Source organism: Phaethon aethereus (assembly GCF_964289735.1).
Source record: "Phaethon aethereus genome assembly, chromosome: 3".
Lineage (NCBI taxonomy): Eukaryota > Metazoa > Chordata > Aves > Phaethontiformes > Phaethontidae > Phaethon > Phaethon aethereus.
Genome location: NC_138576.1, coordinates 80,880,108 through 80,899,599, shown reverse-complemented (window position 1 = coordinate 80,899,599; position 19,492 = coordinate 80,880,108). Strand labels below are relative to the sequence as shown.

Genomic DNA, 19,492 nt, shown 5'->3' with positions numbered 1-19,492 from the left:
TACTAAGTAGTGCTCAGTGTTTGAAGACAGGTGTGTATTCTACACCAAAAGCAGTTTGTGGACACCAAATTCAGTACCTTACCTCCTTGTGGCATCCTTGCCCTTGGATGTGTCGTGCTAGTGGTAATGCTGAGGCAGTGATGTTTGAAAAGTCAGTGTGCATCTGGGAATTCACTACAGGACAGGACCTGGTTGTCCTTGCTGTTGGTCGCAGGTGGCACTTCTCACATCATCTGCAGCCGTGACATAAAGCTGTTTAGCTTCAGTCTTGTTTTCTGCCCTGCCAAGCAACATTTTTTTTCTCTCCTTCCTGAGTGATGCATCTTGCCAGAGAAATTTTCATCATTTCAGGGGACAGTCAAAGGAGGCGGATGGGGTCTTAAAGTTCCTGGGAAAGGCTAATATATGCCGTCATTACATCTTTTACTCGCTTAGGCTCCTTATTACTCTGTTTTGCAGATAGTACTGGTGCCCTACAGTATGCCTCTGAGGGGACAAAATACCTGGAAGGTGAGGGAGGGTTCTCAGTTATAAGGCTGCGTTTCATCATGAGTATGAGCCCAAGTGTGGGTTGCTGCCGAAGGCAGATTTGTTTCCAGGCAGTTGTCTGTCTGTCTTGCTGCAGGACTGCCTTGATTAAAGCTGCTTAAGCTGATTGTGAAACTGCAGTCTAAGAGTCTAGTTGTCTTAGAAGCCTAAGACATCTCTGGATAATGTCTGGAAAACGTTAAGAGTCTTAACATTTCTGCACGGTTTTTGATGGGACTCTGTAGGGCCATTCTGGTAAGGTTTCATCAGGAAGACGCTCAATGCTCATTTTCTGTCAGCTCTGGCAAAGCCAGCTCTCCTAAGATGTTTTACTGTAATAAACCTTACAAAGCATGCTTCCAGGTGTTTTTGAGAGAAGCACAGAATTACCTGTGCATTTTTCTCAACAGAGGAGGACTTTGTTCTGTTTTGCTGCTTGGAGTTGGTAGGTGATTGCTCATTCATCTATTTGCTTTATTCCCTTGAGATGTGGTTCTGGCAGTACCTGGAGACTGAAATCAGGATTAGGACCCAGTTCGCTATGGTCCCGCGAACTGATGTGTAAAACACAGTGGCGCTCATAAGGCTGCCTGAACCCACGTGCTGTTTGGATGAGACCTGCTTCCAGACAGGCTGGCCCGTGGCATGGCCCCGAATTCAGAGGTGGCAGGTCACCCTCATGCCGTTGCATATGGAGGCTGTGTGAGGTGGTTTAGCTAGTCATCCTGATGATAACCGAAGTGAACAGTCTCCTCTTCCTCTTCCCTCAGAGGCCTCTGCTGCTCTTGCCCTCTTGCCGGGGCAAACCTCAGCAATTCCTGCTTTGACCCAGCAAGTGCTGAGGTTCTGCTCCAGTGCTGGGAGGCAGCTCATGGGGCCACAGAGGGAGGAGGCAAAGATTAGGGTTTTTCTTAATGAGTTTTTATGTCAGTCTTTGAGCTGTTTAATCAGAGGAGTCTCAAAATTAATGACAGGCATGTTTTCCAAAGCTTCGCTGCACGTGTGTTTAGGTAAAATAAACAGTGCTAAATAAGCTGTGCCATCACTCTGGGCACTAATAAGCCTCCTGACTGATACCAGAAGAATACAAATAAATAGCGCTTTTGACTCTTTCATTGATAGACTGCGGGACCTTTGACCAAGCAATTACATCTCAAAATGTGCTTCTCTGGGAGCTGAAACATGAAGTCATATTATTTAAAAAAAAAAACAAAACCAAAAACACCCAACAACCAAAACAACAAAACCAAACAATCTGTAGGGTGTCCCAGAGGCCAATGATTGACTTCAGCTTTTATTAATTCATGTGCAGTGCATTTGCTGGAGCTTTTAGGGTTTAATTGAGGTTAAGAGGTTGGAATCTGTGGTAAACAAAAGAATGGCATATGGGCAGTCTGAAATTGTGTATGTTTAAGTAAGAGCATTCCTTCTGGCCACTTGTTTTCATTGGGCAGTTAATCTTGGCTCACAAGTTTTCTTTTTGTTTTTTAAAAAAAGTGTAAACATGCAATGCTAGCAAGTTAATGATTCATTATGTTTTATCACATCCTAACATACCTCTAAAGATGAGAAGGCTGAGCTTGGCTTGTGTTTGACCTCCCCTTTCAGATTAAGGACATTGCTTCTTTAACCTCTTACCTGCTGTGGCAGGGTCCACAAGCTCGTTTGTTTTAAAATGTGAGAAGGAAAACACTTTCTCCCTGTCCTTTCTCACTTCCTTGCTCCTGGGGTCCACAGTTGTTATCTTAAAAATTCAAATGGACAAAGCAGGTGTGAGACCAGAGGAAAAATATTCCAGAAGCTTTGCTTTATGGAGGCTGTGGGGAAGTGGGATTCTGTTTCTTCAGTTATCCACAAAAAACTGCGTGCACATGTTTTTCACGGTTGCTTCTTTGTCTAATATTCGATTCTGTTATGAACCACGTGAACGACTTCACTGAATGTGATCTCCCCTTGCGATTGGGAAGGTATACCAGCCAGGGCAGCCGTTCGACAATTAAGACAAACCTCCTTATGTTGGAAAGCCTGAGCTCACACTCCAAGGTCTTTATGCTGTTGATGAAGTTTATTGCGCGTATGACATCAGCTGGCAGTAATAATGCTGACCTGTTGCCCTCGAGTCATTCTGTAGACATCTGTAATTTATATATAGCTGTTAGTAGTGTATAGCCTGGAGCCTAAGAGAGCTCATCAGTATAATTACATTGATAAGAAAGGATAAATCAGAGCTTTTCTCTTAATATTTAATTTAATAGAAGCTTTCACCTGTCCCAGGAAGTCAAATGTATCTTTCCTGCTTGCTTACAGTTTAGAGCAATCTTCTTTTTAAAATTCCTAGTTCTTGTTTAATTAAACTCTGATCTTGGGGAAAAAAGTAATAATAATAGCCCTTAATAACCCCCTCTTTTCATTAATACAATAAATGCATTTTTTTGTACTTTCGTCTTGTAAGAGATGCTCTACATCAGGAACTTGTATCAAAAACTGCTTTATTAAGAAACACTGCATATGCTGGCTCAGGGGAGGAGGTGCGTGGAACAGCTTTTGTACTTGCAGAAGGACACTTAGAGATCTTTTTCTTGTATTTCATTTCAAAAAACCAACAACAAACTATACTGTCTGAGCACAGAATTGAAGGGAGAAGGGTAAATTCAAGTTCTTTGTACTGTACTTTGTTTTCCCGTGACAGATTGCTTTTCCCATCTCCCACGCAAGATTTTGATTCCACCATATTTTTCCCCTGAAAGAGGACAAACGTGACTTTAAATACCAAATGCTTTTAAAACTTACACATGCACATGTGCCTCACGTGTACATATATGTATGTATGTCATGTGTTAGCGTAAACATGCCCTGCTTCCTTGCTGCTTATGATCCTTCGTCCTTGAATCACATTTTGGAGGGTGAAGGAAAAGCCCTTGCATCCCTTCACAGCCTGTCCCCCACAGGTGGCCGGTGCCGTGGGTGCTGGGAGAGGGCAGCGCTGCCAGAGCCGGTGCGTTTGGCTGCCCTTGCCGGGGTTCGTGCCCGCCCCCGGGGGCACGGGGGCTTTGCGGGCAGGCATCAGCCAGCAGCACCCCTGCTGCTGCGCCCGTGGTGGGTGTCCGGGTGTTGCTGGCCAAAGGGAGTGGTGCCGAGGTGACTTTGCGGCAGCTAGGGTTTGCTGGCTTGTGTCAGATCTTGAGCAGGGATGGAGTGCACCCCATAACTAGCTGGTATCCTGCCGGGTCAGGTCTCCGCTGGCTTTCATCCCTCACCTACCCTTGGGGAGCCTCTCCCTTTCCTTCCAGATTCGTAAGGTGCCGTGGGATGCTTCCTTGCCCCGGAGAGCGTCAAAGCAGAGGGCTGTAAATAAAATGTCACAAACTGCTGAGCACACTGTGTCTAACCTAGCTATAACATGAAGATGATCGTGGCTACTGTGCTTTTGGGCGTAAATTGAATTTCTGTCTCTTATTTCTGTTATTATTGTAACTTCAGCTCTACGATGCTCGTGCAGCTTGGGCTGAGCCCTCAAGAGGAGGCTGGCAGTGCTTGTCTTGCAAAAAATACAAAGCAGCAGCTCAGCCTCGCGAGTTTATGTGTTTCTGCCTCCGCCTTTGAGTTGAGGTGTGGAGGATTTGGGTTCAGCAGTTTCCCAGGGACTAGGAGCGGGGAGAAGGGGAAGGCAGCTCAGAAGAAGTCCGCTGTGCTGACACGTGCCTGCTGACAGCTCATTGAATCCTCCGCTTTGGGCAGGAGCGAGGTACCAGTTGAAGGACAGGGGGCTTTCCCCTCCCTCCTGGGCGTTTTCGGGAAGCGGTCCATGGTGTCATCTGCCTTACTGCTTGTATGCGTCTTGAAACCTGAAGTCTGGTTTGTTGTTCTAAGGAGACACCGTTGCTTTCATGGCACCCTCCTGGGACTCACCAGCTATTTAAAGGTCTACTCTGCTGGGTTTGTGCTGCAGTGCTGGTGGAAACATTGACGGTGGCACCATAAAAGGGATGAGGTTTGGTGTTTGTTTTTTTTTCCTAAACAGCAAGGAGGAAATCATCCCACCAAACACTTCTGCTCCCAGCGCCGGCAAAAGCGCGGCACTGATGCTCTCACCTTCTCGGCAGGTGCATGGGATGAAGGGAGCCTGACGCCCGCCCTGAGAGGAGACCCCGGCCCTGTGGAGCTGCCCACCATGAGCAGGGTGCTGCTGGCCGGCAGGATGCAGCCGGAGAGCCGGAACGTCTGCGTCTTCCTGCCCACCCGGGAGCAGCTCAGCCTTGACGTCGGGGTGAGTGGCCGGTGGCCTCGGCCGCGTTTCGGTTCTGTTGGCTCCCATTGTTCTCCCAAAAGCCTGGTGCCGATCTGCTGACCGAAAGGCTATTAGCCAGCTTAGGGTAATTGGTGCTGTATTTTCTAATTGGGCAGCTTCAACTCATTTGCAGAGTTCCTTAAAAGTCCCAGTTGTGTTTTTGGACAGAGGGTCCTCTCTGCTCTTTTTCTGTTGTTATTTCTTTTTTATTCTGAGTGTTTTTGCCACTGATAATAATCCAGCAATTTTTAAAAAATGGAACGTGAAAAGCCTTGATGACTTGGCAAGCGTGCCCAACGCATGACCATTTGCTCTGGGTTGTAGCTGTCTCTGGTTTTGATAGCCTGCAGATCCCTTCAAAGACTCTAAGGCAAAGTAAACAGCCATTGAGGGTGGGGGTTTTTCCCCGCCTTTGAGTACTTGTACACACAAAAACTAGAGGTAAGTCGCTTCATTTCTTTGATCACTGCTTCAAATGCCTAAGTGTGTGTGCGCAAGTGACAGCAGAGCCAGGTCAGCCGGCAGCCCAGCGTGGCACGGTGTCCGCCATGGCGCGGTGCCTCTTTGTGCAACGCCGGCTGCTCCTTGAACTTGTGAGAAGCTGAGCTGACGGAGGCACTTGGCGTTCAGACGCCAAGCTAGCCTCAAAGATAAGTGCGCTCTCATGAGCGTGTGCGTGCATTCGTGTATGGGCTGGGGAGGTTTTGCTTTGTTTTGGGTGGGGTTTTTTTTTCCCTCTCTGGGATGGGGAGGGGGAGAAGATAGTTGAGGTAAACTGCTATTTTAAGCACTTGATTGAAACGGTGGCTTTTGAAACTACGCGTGCTAATCTTCAAAATCCATGTAGGAATTTTCCTACCTGCTGTGCTTAAGTGTGGCATCGTTAACTGAAACAGCCACACAGGCTGGATGGAGCAAGGCTTTAAGAGCAAAATCTGGGGTGCTCTGCCTCAAGGTTATCGGTTCAAACCCAGCCCATCCGCTGCCCCAGAAGGCTTTTGCAATCTGCTGGCTTTTGTGCAAGCCACAAACCGATGATTTAATTAAGTTCTTGGTGGCAGGTGCGTGGGCCTGGGTAATGGTCTGTTGCGGCTGACCCTAAATCTCACCTTCTTACAGCTTTTCTCAGGGAGGCTAAAGGTCTGAGATAGCGGAGCCTGCCGTGCCGTGGGGAAGGTCCGGACGAGCGTGCAGGAGAGCCGCGTGCCAGCAGGGCGGGTGCTGTCACCGCTCCTCGCTGTGCCCGTGCCCGAGCTGGGCACGCAGCTGTTCCTCCACCACCGGGTCATGCTCCACTGTATTAAGTGTAGGCAGCACTTGGACTGTACGGTAAATCCTGGGTACCTGCAGTTTATCATAAAATCATAGAATCGTTTAGGTTGCAAAAGACCCTTAAGGTCCTCGAGTTCAACCATAAACCTAACGCTGCGAAGTCCACCACTAAACCATGTCCCTAAGTGCCACATCTACACGTCTTTTAAATACCTCTGGGGTATTTAATAAGCATAAGAAATGGTCTTTCACATTGAATGCTGGCAGGGATGGAGGAAAGGTGCTGTTTCCACTCCTGTTCGTGCCTGCTGCCCCTCCAAAGAGTTGGGGTGCCTTGAGCATTGCCACCTTGTCCCGTGGAGGGGTCCCTGGCACAGGACCCCTCAGTAGCCCTTTTAAAGACATTTTCTCTCCTCTCTTCTGTTGCCCCTTGCTTGAGAAGCTGGGAAAACACGTACGTGGAGATGCCTGCATGTGAAAGGGAATAGCTGCCTGGGCCAGAACATGAGTCTTCAATGCACAGTTGTGTCCTAATTGCATAGAGAGTGAAACATGACCTGTTACATCTGGGCAAGTCACCAAAACCAGCTTTTCATTCGGCTTCTGTCTTTACCACAACACCCCTTCAAAACAACAACAAAAATTATGATTTTGCAGCTGGAGAGATTTTTTTTTTTTTTAAAGGAACATCAAGGCAATTTTCTAGTGATGTTGGTAGAACCCAAATTTAATTAGCACAACCACAGATGATATTCTGCATTTATTAGAATAATAATGCCACTACTTAAGATTTCCAAAGCCTTTTAACCTCTTCAGTGTGGAATGCAAATACTAAACAAGCTTGCAGCTCAGTGAGGTAGGTAGGAATGGTTATCCTTCCAGCAGAATAAATTGTAGATCCTTCCTGTGATAAGCACAGTGTTTATGCAGGTAATTCCTTTCTTCCCCCTCCCATATAAATTCCACCCTTCCAGATAAGAGTTTACCTATATGTGTTTTATGTGGTCACATGTGGATTGAACCCCACTCTTGAAAATGGATTTGTCTTATGCCCTTCACAGATAGTGTTGTTGAAGAGAGAAGAGCGGGAGCCATTTTAAAGTCTCTTCTCCCATAATGGGGTATCTCTTAATTAACTTTGGTGTCCACCTTTCTGGATTTATAGATGAATTTGAGGGGATGGTGAGGAGGAAAACTGTCTTCCTGGGACCAACTGTGAACATGAGGAGAAGCAGAACAGTGAGGAGAATGAGTGGGTGCTCACCAGCCGTCCCCAGGATGGCGAGGAGAAGTGGGAGGTTTCTGCTGGGGAGAACGGACATCAGAGCACAGAGCAAAACAGTCTGCCTTGCTCCAGGCAGCCCCAGTGGGGAGATGGAGCATGAGACCAGGGAGCTTAATCGGTTGCACCACAGATCTCGGAGTGGTATCCAGTTTGTTCAGTTTTGTTTATCTGCCAGCATTGTGTATTTTCTCCCTGATAGTTTTGAACCTGTTCATCACTATCAACTAGTTCTTATGACTAGGTTTCTGAAAATTTTCCAGGGTGGTAGCCACTGAATAAAGGAGAGAGACCTACACTAGCGAAGGTCTGGCTGCCAACAAGGGGAGCAGGGCAGGCAGCCACCCTGCTTGTGTTTGGGTAGTTCAGAAGCAGCCACAGCAGATGTTGCTCCTTGCCTAGCTGCTGGAGGAAGGGTGGGAGTGTGAGCATGAATTTTTGGAAGGGAGGAAGTCTGGGGAGGTCCTGTGTGTTGGTGAATTGTAAGCATAGGTCTGAAGTTTTTCAGTTGTTCTGTGAGCCAGGGAGTTGATGTTTTAAAGCATATGGACCAAGAAAAATAGAGGTAGGTAACCAATATAATATGTGTGAATATTTGCACACAGAATGACCTTGGAGTAGCAGTTACCTTCTGTAAACTTGCACTTAACTTCACTTTGGACTAAATTTCATGTGTAAAGAGGCTCTGAGTCTGACATGGGGCAAAGCTGAGTATCAGTGGAAGGAATGATTCATGGCGTGTCTGGGATGGAGCTTGGCACAGGAACCATACGCAATGGGAGGAAAGGCCAAAGAGAAGTGCACAGATGAAAAATGCAAAGGGAAGTGTTGGTTGCTCTGAGCAGAGGTGAAGGCAGGAGGAGGGAACAGCGGTTTTAAGTGTAATCAGTATTGCATAGCCTTGAAGGCTGGGACTAAAACTTGATACAGAAGGGAGGTGCCAAAAGGAGAGTGGACGCGGTGGTAGCTCACATACCTGCTGTGCAAGAAATCTTATTAAATTACTGCTTTAGAGCTGAGTGTCACAAAATGTTCAAGTGCTCAGTTCTGTAGAAGTGAGTATCTTAAAGCAAGTTTTTCTTCCCTTAGGTGTGAAAGCATGCCACTTACAAAATTCATCTAATCATACATCTTTTACATAGAGTCCTGTGCTGCCAGTGACTCTTGTATGCATATAACCATTCTGGCTAAGGGTAGGTCACCTCTTCCTTAGTGAGTCCTTCCCAGGTAGGAGAACATGCTCAGACCTCGCTTCCTTGAGAAAGGAGGCAGATCCATGCCCAACTTTCCCTTCCAACTGCGTATTCTTGGCAGCTGTGCAAATACTGGGTTTCGATGCGGGACTGTAAAGGTACAGTCTCACACAGAGACCCATAATAAGACCCAGATGTGGTTTTGGGTCTTATCAGAACTGTGCACTACCTCCTCCCTTCCAACAGCACATACATGCACACGCATGTATTGGTGTAATGCAGGTTTCAAAGCTCCCGATAAAGCGGTAGTGAGTCGCTGGCTAGTGATGCCTTGTCAAGTGGGAGAAAATGAGTACTTAAATGACCTCCTGTTTCCTATTGTCCACGTCCAATGACATGGTACATCCTGGGGCAGGGAGGGGAGTGCAGCCGGCTTCTGGGGAGCATGGCACACCTGCACTGAAGGGGTTTGAAGAATTATGGTGGTGATTAGTTGGATGGTGGTGATTAGTTTGTAGGAGAGTTCAGTAGTTGACTTCTGCCCTGTCATCTTTGCTGCTGTGAAGGTAGCGCTGCTCTGTCCCACCTCAGGAAGGCTGCTCCTGCTGCTGATCTGCATCGTCCAGCAGCGGCGTAACGAAATTCAGAGGTTCTGGCCCATTTTGCAACTGCAGCTGGTAGCACCCAGGGCTGAGCTGAGCTTGTCTGTGTTGGTGGTGGTCTGGTTTCTTGCTCAAAACTTCTTCCCCTATGCCTCTGAGGGTTGGGGGCTTGGGGGGGGTTGTTTGTGCCCATGGTTGTCTGTGCTCCTGGGGTGGTGCGATGGGGCAGGGGGGAATGAGGCTATAGGTGGGAGGACCTTTAGCGGGGGAATTTTCCGATCGTCGTATACATCCAGGTCCGCACATGCGGGTAGCCAGAATCACGCCCTCGCTGGGGGAGCCTGTGCTCTCGCAGCGCTGCGAGAAAAGCGCGTTCAGTAGCCATGCCACGGTGCCACGGCGTGCTCTCACCCTGTGCCCTGCTTGCGAATACGACCCAGCCTCTGGTCCCCTGCCGGCAGCTCCTCCTTCCCGGCGCTTCCTCGGCGCATGCACGGCGTTACGGGAGGCACTGGAAGGTCTCGGTGCGGCACGGAAATGGGCAAGAGCTTATAAGCTGTTGGTGGCAGCTTCAGAAGATGAAGATGGTAATTGCTGTGTGACCAGAAGTCGGCAGGGGACAGAACAAGCTCTTCTGTGTGGGGTACAGAGCAACCTCATCTCTAACCCACGAGCTATTTCTGCTCAAACCGTACAGTCTTGGGTTTGTTTGTGTGCTTTTGTTTTTAGTTCTCCTGAATTAAAGTTTTCTCTTTTTTGGTCTTTTTTTTTCCTGTTAACCTCTCAAAAAGAAAGTTATGCAAGAGTATAGTATTTTCATTTCTGTGATTGCAAACGCACCTTCTGTAAAAGCACCTATAAATAGCCTGGCAGGTACTGCACAAAACTAGGGCTCCAGCAGTGCTCCAAATTCTTATACAAAGATGCCAATAGATAGGAAACTTTAAATTCGTGTCTTGCTGAGCTGAGCCACTTTGCACTGTGAAGGAGGGAGAATTATATGTTGATTATTATTCCGTGATAATAGCAATAATAATAATGAAGACAAAGCTTGTTTTGTGGTGGTTTGGGGTTTTTTTTTTTTTGCTGTGATACCCAAAAATGTATTGGCCGATGTGAAAAAGGAGGATTGCTCCATGCAGGTGTGTGAGCCATCTGTAATGTTGGATTGGTTGTTTCTTTCAGGTCAAAGCCACTGGACAGGAGCTCTTTCAGCAAGTTTGTGATTTAGTGAAGATTAAAGAGCCTCACTTCTTTGGCCTCAGCGTTGTTAAAAGTAAGCAAACTCAATTCACGGAGCAGATGACTTGGCAAATATCCACAGACCCGCTTGTGTATTTACAGTGTGAGCATATATACACAGTGGCCGTGCCTGCGGGGAATTTGACTGTAATAAGGTCACAAAGTATGTAGATTATGCACAGGCTTCTCCGAGCTCTTTTGATCTTTGGTATGTGGGCAGACAAATTGGGAGAAGGGGGGACTTTTGTTCTCCTGCTTTGTTCTTACGTTCCACCTCTGTGGGGTTTTCTTTCTCTCCTATAACCAAGTTGCTAGCCAACTTATTTGTCACCGAATTCAAAACTGTCAATAGTTGAACAGGAGGTGAATTTTAAAAGGACTTTGAGGCTAAAAGTGTTACTTACTTTCTGAAGTCACATGCAAAGAATGTGGCACCAGGGGGAGGAAACTGAAAAGGTTTGGGGGGACTGAATGCATGTGTGGGGGACATTGGGTTTTGAAATTGCGGATGGGACATACAAAACTTAGTCTGTGGGTTGAAGTCCAGTCTGCTTGGTCCTACGGCTTAGTATTGACCAGGGAACAATGTAAGATGATGCCTTAAAGGAGGAAACTGATATGACATATTAGGTGTCTAGGATGGTGTGTGCATTGGCACTCCCCCACAACTCTTAGTAATTAGAAATGGATCTGCTGTCCTCCTTATCCTGCCTGCTCACGTTTCCAAAAGGAAAAACTTTCCTTTCCTCCAAAATTTTTCTTTCCTCCAAAATTTTTCTCAAGTGTGTTATTATTTACTACTGCAACTCTAGATACTGTTTCATTGAAATGATAATAGTCTTTTATGAGTCCCCCTAAATAAGGTTTCTTTTGCCTCCTTATGAATATGTGGGATAAAATAGTTTCTTTTAAGTTTACTTGTCTCATTTCCTTTTTGCTCTCATTCTGTAAGAACTTTTGATTTTTTTTTTTGAGCACAGCACTCAAACTAAGACCAGCATAAGCTGTTTATCTCCATAAGGTTTGTGGAGTCTCCAAGAGATTCCATCAATCCAATTCCATCACTAAACCAGTAGCTAACAAAATACATCTATGCGTTTAAACCAGCACAGTGTTTTTTATGTGAGGAAGACCTGAATGGTCTTAACCTTCTTCACAAACTGACTGTTGATTTTTATAATACCGTCACCTTTTTCTAACACCAGTTTTTGCCTATTCGACTTGCAGGATGTCCTGGGTGAAATTTGAGCTCCTGTCCTCCCCTGTAAGACAGGGCAATTTCATTCCCACTTTCTTTGAATTAGGTGCTCTTCTCCTGTTCTCCTTGTGTTTCTTTCATTATTTTTCTCCTTGGTATCTTTCTTGTTTCATATTTTCTGTACTCTGCTTTTTCTTTCCCTCCCACTTTTTGTGTGGAGCATTTTCCTTCCCTGCCAAGCACAGGGACTCTGGCCCCAAAATACCCTATTGTGGCAGATGCCTTTCAGCCTGTCGGAAATGCAGTGTAACTACCCCAACCCAAAGAGCATAATAAAGCTGTGCTGACTAGACCTTAAAATATGTTGCCCATAGCTTTAAACATAAACAACCTTCTTCTTACTTCACAAAAGTGTTCTTCCTTTTCAGAGCAGCTAATTATTTGCAAAGCTCTTAGAAAAATGTCAAGGAAAAGAGTTGCAGAAGCCCAATAGCCTGAATTAACCTCTCGTTTTGTAGTTTTCCTGACCATTCCTCACTACTTCTTGCTGTAGCTCAGTCTGTAAATCTGCTTAACTGAAGTCTCCTCATGCTCACCCCGGCTCTTCCTGACAGCCATCTCCCTCTGCCACCCAGGCAGGTGTCAGGATTTTGGATGAGGAGGAGATTTATTTTTGTTTGTGCCTCTGTTTAAGAAACTGTTGGGGCTGGACAACAGAAAAGTGTCAGCAGTGAGTTTCTCAGCCTGAATGGCTGTAGCCACCGGGAAGGCTGCAGCCCGCTCTCGAGAGAGGGAGCAAACCTGGTCTGTTTGTTATTGCTTCCTCTGGTCCCTTCCTTTTAGTCTGTGAAAGCCCAGTAAGCTGCTGACTGGAGTCCTGTGGGTTGGGTTTTAGGGTTTTCTTTGTTTTGTTTTTAAAATAGCTCCAGGTTTATTACTGTAGAGCTGTAGCAAAGGAAATCTTTTGTTTTCTGTTCTCCAACTTGATTTTTCCCCTGCCTTGTTTTGGCCAACAGACTGGTGATCATTGCCTTTGCTGCCAGTTGTGAGGTCTTACTTCTATTGCAAATGCAGCACTTTCTATCTCTGGCATTTGGAAGCAGCCTTTAAGACATTGCCTGCTTTTCAGGGATTTTTGGTTTCATGGCAAGCAGTCCAGTCAGGTTGTGGGGTGGCCTGGGTAAGTTTTGCATTGCCCAGTGTTGTCTGGTGGGTACTGAACTCAACTGCTGTCCTGCAAAGGCTGTGAAGGGAGGGTGTGAGGCTGGTCTGTGAGGCAGGAGTGGGTTAGACCTCTGAAAACTGGAGAGGAAGCCTCTGTGTTTCAGATCAAAGTCGTCATCTTCCACATCACACTTCCGCCTCCCTGTGCTGCAGCTCTAAGTTGTCAGGAACAACTGCCTTGTTTTAATAAGGGTATATTTCCCTGTTTCTTAATGTGTATTCATTTTTGGCAGTCTGATGCTGCCACATGTAAAACAAGGTATTCTAATCTATCTGCATCCATTACCTGGCTGCTAATTTATCAACAAAACCCTGACCGTCAGCACTGGCAAGAGAATGAAAATTAAAGGATTTCTACAGAACTGTAACCAATCACACTGGGTGGATTATCTGGATTAGAAGCCCGTTTGACCTGCAGACGTTGTACAGATACACTAATGCCCAGTTGGTCTCACAGCAAGTATGCGTGTGATGGGGAGAGGTTGGGGTCCTTAATCAAAAACAGAAGTTTAACCCCTAAGTGTGGCAAAAATGAAAACAGCACCGCAAAGCACCATGCAAACTGTAAACCGTGAATGCTGTGAGATCTAAGCTGTAGGTCTTGCAGCGTGTCTTCCAGCATTCGTTGCCTAAATTTGTTGCCTTCACTTCTGACAGTTACAGATGCTGAGAGCAAGCTTCAGGATTTAAAGTAATGGTAATGGTGGCAGGATAGAATTTTTCACCCCTTCTGCTCTTGGGCTTTTCTTATTCTCAGAGTGAAAACCGTTTCAATCAACTCTATTTCGGGGGAAAAATGCTTGAGTCTATAAGAAGTTGATCACTTTGAAAACTGAGTTCAGGACTGTATATTAATGGGAGGCCATGCTGGCACAAAGCTTGGGACATGTTGCTTGTCTAGTTTTGTCACAGATCATCAAGCAGGCTATACGTGGTGTGCTGCTGCTGCAGTGCATTTTTGCCTTGTAGTTTGCTCAATGAAAGACCCTGCAACCCTGCCAGGTTCAAGCTGGCTCCATAGGCTTCTGCAGCTGGGTCTTACATTGCAGCTTCACCTGCAGGGTCAACCTTATCTGGTGCCTCGTGGGAGGTTTCCCTCTTGTTATCAGAAAGTGTATGCAGCAACACAATTGAGACTTCTAAAACAAAACTGATTGTCAGGAGACAAAGAACAGCCAGGCCTCCTTTGTTGTTATAACCCAGATCCCCTCGATCCTGAATCTTGGGCTTCGCCTTTCTAGGCGCAAACCTTGCTTGACTCAAGCAAATGGAAGCCTTTGATTGGGAAGGAGCAAGCCTGCACCTCCTACACCCTGCTGCTGTCTCTCTTTGTCCTCTTACCAGTTTGTCAGGCTGGCTTTCTGACAAAACCAAATCCCTTTGCTTCAGCTCCCTTGCTTCAAGGATCATCCTTCAGTTATTACAGCTATGGCGGTTCACCTTGCCAGACCCACACCTCCCAGCACACGCTTAGCAAGGAGCTTGGTCATTAACTCTGCCAAGACCACTCAGTCTCCAGTTAATTCTTTGGCATCTGTATATCCTCCAGGACTGAAGTTCATGGATGAAATACACTACCATGTTATCTTTATATTGTGTCAGTATCTGTTCTAACAAAGGGTCTCTTAAGACAGATGACAACAAATGTTCTCCAAAATACCCTCTGGTTGCTACACCCCAGTCCTCCCCCATTATCCCTGCTTCTGCCTCTCCTCCCTTAAATCTGCTTGGATAGTTGCGTCCCCCTTATTAATCTCTTCTGTATTATAATGTAAGATGCAGCTCTATTATAATGACTTTGATATCTGAAATGAGTTAAATGCAATGTAAGAAAAACGTGCGGAAATGTGCCACCTAGAGAGAATTGCAGGTGTTGAAAAAAGTATATAATACTCCTTGGAAGTACTTGCATGGTCCCTTCCTAGGAAGGCATTTTTTTGCCTGTCAGTTTTTTGCCTTGTCAGTTGTTTCTCATTCAGTATAATGTCCATCCAAGTGCTGTCCTGCCTGAGAACTGCAAGGAGTTTGTTTGCTCCTGGATCAACAGTGCTGGAAATGGTTCTGCAGCTCTTCTTGTGCAGAAGAATCCCTTGTGACAGTGCCAAAAGTCTAAAGATCTTTGCCTGGGCATGCCTTGTTGCTAACTGTAAGATGCCAACGTAAAATTCCTCCAGTACCTATTCATCGTCAAGAATGACTGAGCCTTTATCTCAGTCTTCAGACCTCAACAATTCCTAACAGCCATATGACCTTGGGCTTCTTGATATTGCCTCCTTTCATTCTTCCCTCCATATACCTTCTGTCCATCCCAGGTAAAGTGACCTTAGCCAGGACCACCCTTGCTTTACTCCCAGCCTCTGTTGTGGTTCTTTTCTTCTTCACTTGGGATACGTGTACTTTCTGGCTAAAGCTAAAAACACAAGATTATCCTGAACCAAGTTCTTCTAGGCCCCTTAGTAAACTAATCAGCCAGGCACTGAAAAGTGGACAAGGTTCCTTTCTGTTGGCTTGAAAGGTAACCCCAGGAGCATGGAGAAGTTATGTAGAGGTGGTGGGAGCAGGTGTCATGTGGATAGTGATGTTCCCAGGCCACCAGCACTTGGAAGCTTGGGGAGCTCCACATGCAAAAGGAGTGTGTAGCTAGCTCTTCTTCAATAAGCAAACAAACAAAAAATCCATGCTGGTATTCAGGGAAGGTAAAACAGGTTATGTGAGGTCTACAGCATGTGTTGTGAGGTATTTTTGAATGCTGAGGTGGGATTTTTTAAGCTTTAGCTCTTACCTAACCCCAGCATCCCCCTGTTCTGCTCCTTGTCTCTTTTCTGTTACCTCTCAAGAGAAATAGTAGTATTGTCCTGAGGCTTCTTGTAGCATCTGGGAGAAGTTAAGCACTATAGTCAAGGATATTTTTTTTTTCCCCTTCTCTTTAAGGCAGAAAATGCTTGCTGTGTGGAAGTTTGGTTTTGCACTACTTCATATTTTGTTTGAATCCTAATCTTCTGGAACGTCTAAATAGTTATAATATTAAAACATACTTGACTTAACCAAAGGAGTTAATGGGACGTTCCAGGCTGCCAACGGGGCAGCCTCTTGGTAGGACAGGACTTACCTCTGTGGAATTTCTCAGTGCTCCTAGCCCAAAATGGGCACAGGGAGAGAACAGGTTATTGACATTCACCATTACTTATCTGTTCTGCAGGGAACTTAACCTTTCATAAAAAATGAAATGGGGAGGCAGTGGTTAATGCAAAATAATGGCTTTCAGAGTAACAATGACTCAGAACTGATTTGACCCTGTATTACAGCCGTAATTTTCTATTCCCGTTTTCCCTGCAGTGTAAGTCTGCATCACTCACCGGAACTGTGTCACTTTTTTCTAACTGGAGACCTGGCTCATTATTTTTTTGCAAAAATACACATCCTATATTTGCTTAACTATGTAAATATGCTAAGCTAATTTTCCAGAGTAGGAGCGCTTGCATGTTTGCATTTCTGGTGACTGCTTAATTTGAAGTGAGATTTTTACAGTGTAAACTTTCCATTTCGTTTGAGGGTTCTTAAAAGCTGAAATTGGGAGAAATGTGTAAATTGCGTTACTGAAAACTAGATGGCTGTCCAGGTGTGTTTCTTGGGAGTGCAGTGCACTGGTGTGTTGTGCCAGGTCTGGTATCTGTACACACATACATGAGGGAACCTTTTAAGAGAAGCTGATAGGATACTTTTTTAAGCTCACTGGCAGCGCTGAGATGAGATTCACGAGTGCAGTGTTGGTAGCTGCAGGTGGACGGGTGTGTATTTGCATGCATGCGTGCTTCTGAGCCAGCTTCTCAGCACCTTTCAGTTGTTATCCTTCAGCTGAGGCCAGCGAAGCAATGACAGTTTGTACCTGCTGAGTATCCAGCTCTGTTTGGATCCACAGATCGGACACGCTCTTCCCTGGTAAGGCGACCATCTGTGCATTTCTATACTGTCCTTTACAGCACTGCTCTGAGGTGCTGCAGTTTAGTGTCCTCATCTCTGTCAGAGATGCTTGTTTTCAAACCAGACACAGTTTCAGCATCTCGCAAAAGATTTCCAAGTTTCACCACTAATCCAGTTTAAGGAAAGAAAAAAAAAAAAACAACCCCACAAAAACAAAGGGCTGGGGAGGGAAATACCTCTTTGTTTTTGTAGATGGAGGCTTACACTGCAGGTTGACATTCCAGCAATATTAACTTCATTAAGACAGGAATGCAGTGCTGCATTCTTGCACGGGAGGGAGGATGGGGAGGATGCTGGGCTGAGCTGGGGAGGAGCGGGACCCTCAGGGAGGGCTGAGACGTTGGGGTGTCCTCCTCCTTCATCCGGGCTTATTCTTTGGGTTTATGTGCACCTCTCAGTAGGCATGATGATGACCTGGAGTCCTCAGGCTTGGTATCTGGGCTCTCCCAGAGTCACCGCTCACCTAATTAACACGACAGAGATAAATACGGGCTCTGGGGTGTGGGTAACAAATGGCTTCACTACAGTGGAACTGCTCTGTCATCCTTCTCCCCTTTCTGTCCCAGTATCTGTGTGTGATGGGATGGGTCAGGGTGTATCACTGTTCTTGCCGTTGCCATCTTTCCCTCGTGGATGAGGAATAACTCTTGTATTGCCCCAAACGCCTCTGGGCATGGGATCATTCCTGAGCGAGAGGGGAAAATTGACCCCACAGCTTGTGACAGCCGTGCAGGTTCCCTCTTTACAAGGCGGCAGCTGAACACCGCGGTGCTGGCACAACCGATGCGGGCTTTACCCAACGCTGCTGCACCATCAGGAGCAGCCCCAGTCCCACGCGGGAGCCCTGCCCTGGGAGTGCCGAAGCCCGGGGGGGGACTGGGTGCCCTGCTCGTGTTACCCCACTCCTGTTCCTTGCTGTGCAATTGCTTCCTAAACGAGCTTTTATTTGCATTTTAAGAAAAGCTTTACAGAGAGACGCTTATCAGCTTGGCAGCTGACAAGAGACAGAGACAAGTCCAAGAGATGGACCAAACCCCTCTCGCTTACCGACTAGGACTTCTATCAACCTTTTCAAGGCAGCATTATCTGATCTTAATGGACTTAGAAGCAAGGGTTGGGGCCAGCATAGCCCTGCAGCCTCCCTATCTTACAGGCCTAAGTGAAGAGGCATGTACAAGATGCAGTCTCTGTGATGCTAAAACCTCTTCCTCTCCTTGTCGAAATAGCAAAACAACTTCTATATCACCTTGTGTGCTACAGCACTTAAATTCCCACTACTAAAATTTTCAGGATTTCTGTACAGTAATTTCAACAGTGCTGTTAAATAGTGTTGTGTATTTGTGTGATATGTCAAGCAACATGGTAAACAGAAGTGTAATTATATTAAAATTACAGCTGCAATCACTACAATGCAGGAAAAACCATAGAGACGAAACAGGACTTCTTTGGGATAGTCCTCTCTATTTATGTCCAGTGTTACTGGTATTTTACACAAGGCTTCCTGTTAGTGTGGTGTGTGGACCAATTCTGGCTTGCACCAGGTGTGGTTTTTCTCACTTGAGGTGGGAGCTGAAGGAGGTGGCAATGGGGGGTTGTTTTGCTTGCTTGTTTTTTAAAAGCTTGCAAAGGAAGCATTTGCTGTATCTGCCCCCGTAAGGAACTGGAATGCTCTGGGAGGATGGCTGCGAGGTAGCTCAGAGCCCCCTTCAATATCTGCTGTAACACTGCCGGTGTACTTCATCCGGTGTACTTCATCTGCTGTACAGACACAAGTGCAGGCTCTCATTTGCTTGTAAACCTCCATTAGAAAAATTTCACCTCTATTCTCCCCTTCCTTTTTTTTTTTTCTGTTTCTTCTTTTTTCCCTTTCTTCCCTGTTCCTTTCATGTCTAAGGAGCAAGCATCTTGGCACTTACGTCACCTGTCAAAACACTTTCCTGGGCAAGACCAAAGAGTAGAGGGACTGGTCAGGTGAATGTGCTCAGCTGGCATTGTTGCTGAAGCCTAAAACACCCATCAGGTCTTTTTTTAAGAGACTTGGAAAGACTCAGGGAAAATTCTTTCACTGGCTGAGTTGCTTGGATTTGATAATTGGTAAGCAGTGTTACAAAACATCGGCTTTGAAAGCAGCACAAAGCCCTTTAAAGATGATGTGCTGTTCAGGCTGCCTCTTGTTCACCCTCATCTGGGTGGAGAGCAAGTCCTGGTCCTTTGAGGCAGGCCAGGTTTCCCTTCCTTTCATTCATCTTTCTGCTCTATGAAAGAGGTTGGGTGTGAGCAGGAGACGCCAGACTTTCTGAAGAGGGCTTTTGGGTTTAGTCCTCTTCCTTTTCACCATTTCAGAGGATCCCATTCATATGTAGTAGAGGATGAAACCTGTCAAATACCTGACTCTGCCCACTTGCTTATGCCATGTTGGACCATGGTGCTACATGATGGCAGAGTGGAAGTTTGGGTAGGGCATGCTTGTTTAATAACAATAAAAACCTGAATCTGCTAAACTGACAGTACAGTTGGCTTGGTAAGATGATGTTTCCCTTCTGTAAGTGGCTTCTTGCTTATAAAGCAAGAATTCTGCATTTCTGGCTAAGATGTTTGGGAAACTTTAGCTCAGCATCTCTTGAATCAAGGTGTAGCTGACCTTCCTTCCATACTGTGTGGAGTAGCACGTGTACTTAAGAG

At 46.0% G+C, this 19,492-nt stretch overlaps 1 protein-coding gene across 1 annotated transcript in view; it reads left to right on the top strand.

Annotated features, from left to right (window-relative positions):
• Positions 1-4,648: 4,648 nt before the first annotated feature.
• Positions 4,649-19,492, top strand: part of FRMD1 (FERM domain containing 1) — a gene marked incomplete at its 3' end in the record, with an annotated part of 30,750 nt that continues 15,906 nt past the window's right edge. The window contains exons 1-2 of the mRNA XM_081997159.1: positions 4,649-4,795; positions 10,351-10,441. Of these exons, the coding sequence (XP_081853285.1) occupies positions 4,700-4,795; positions 10,351-10,441 (187 nt within the window). The 5' untranslated portion in view covers positions 4,649-4,699. The remainder of the gene's footprint in view (positions 4,796-10,350; positions 10,442-19,492) is intronic.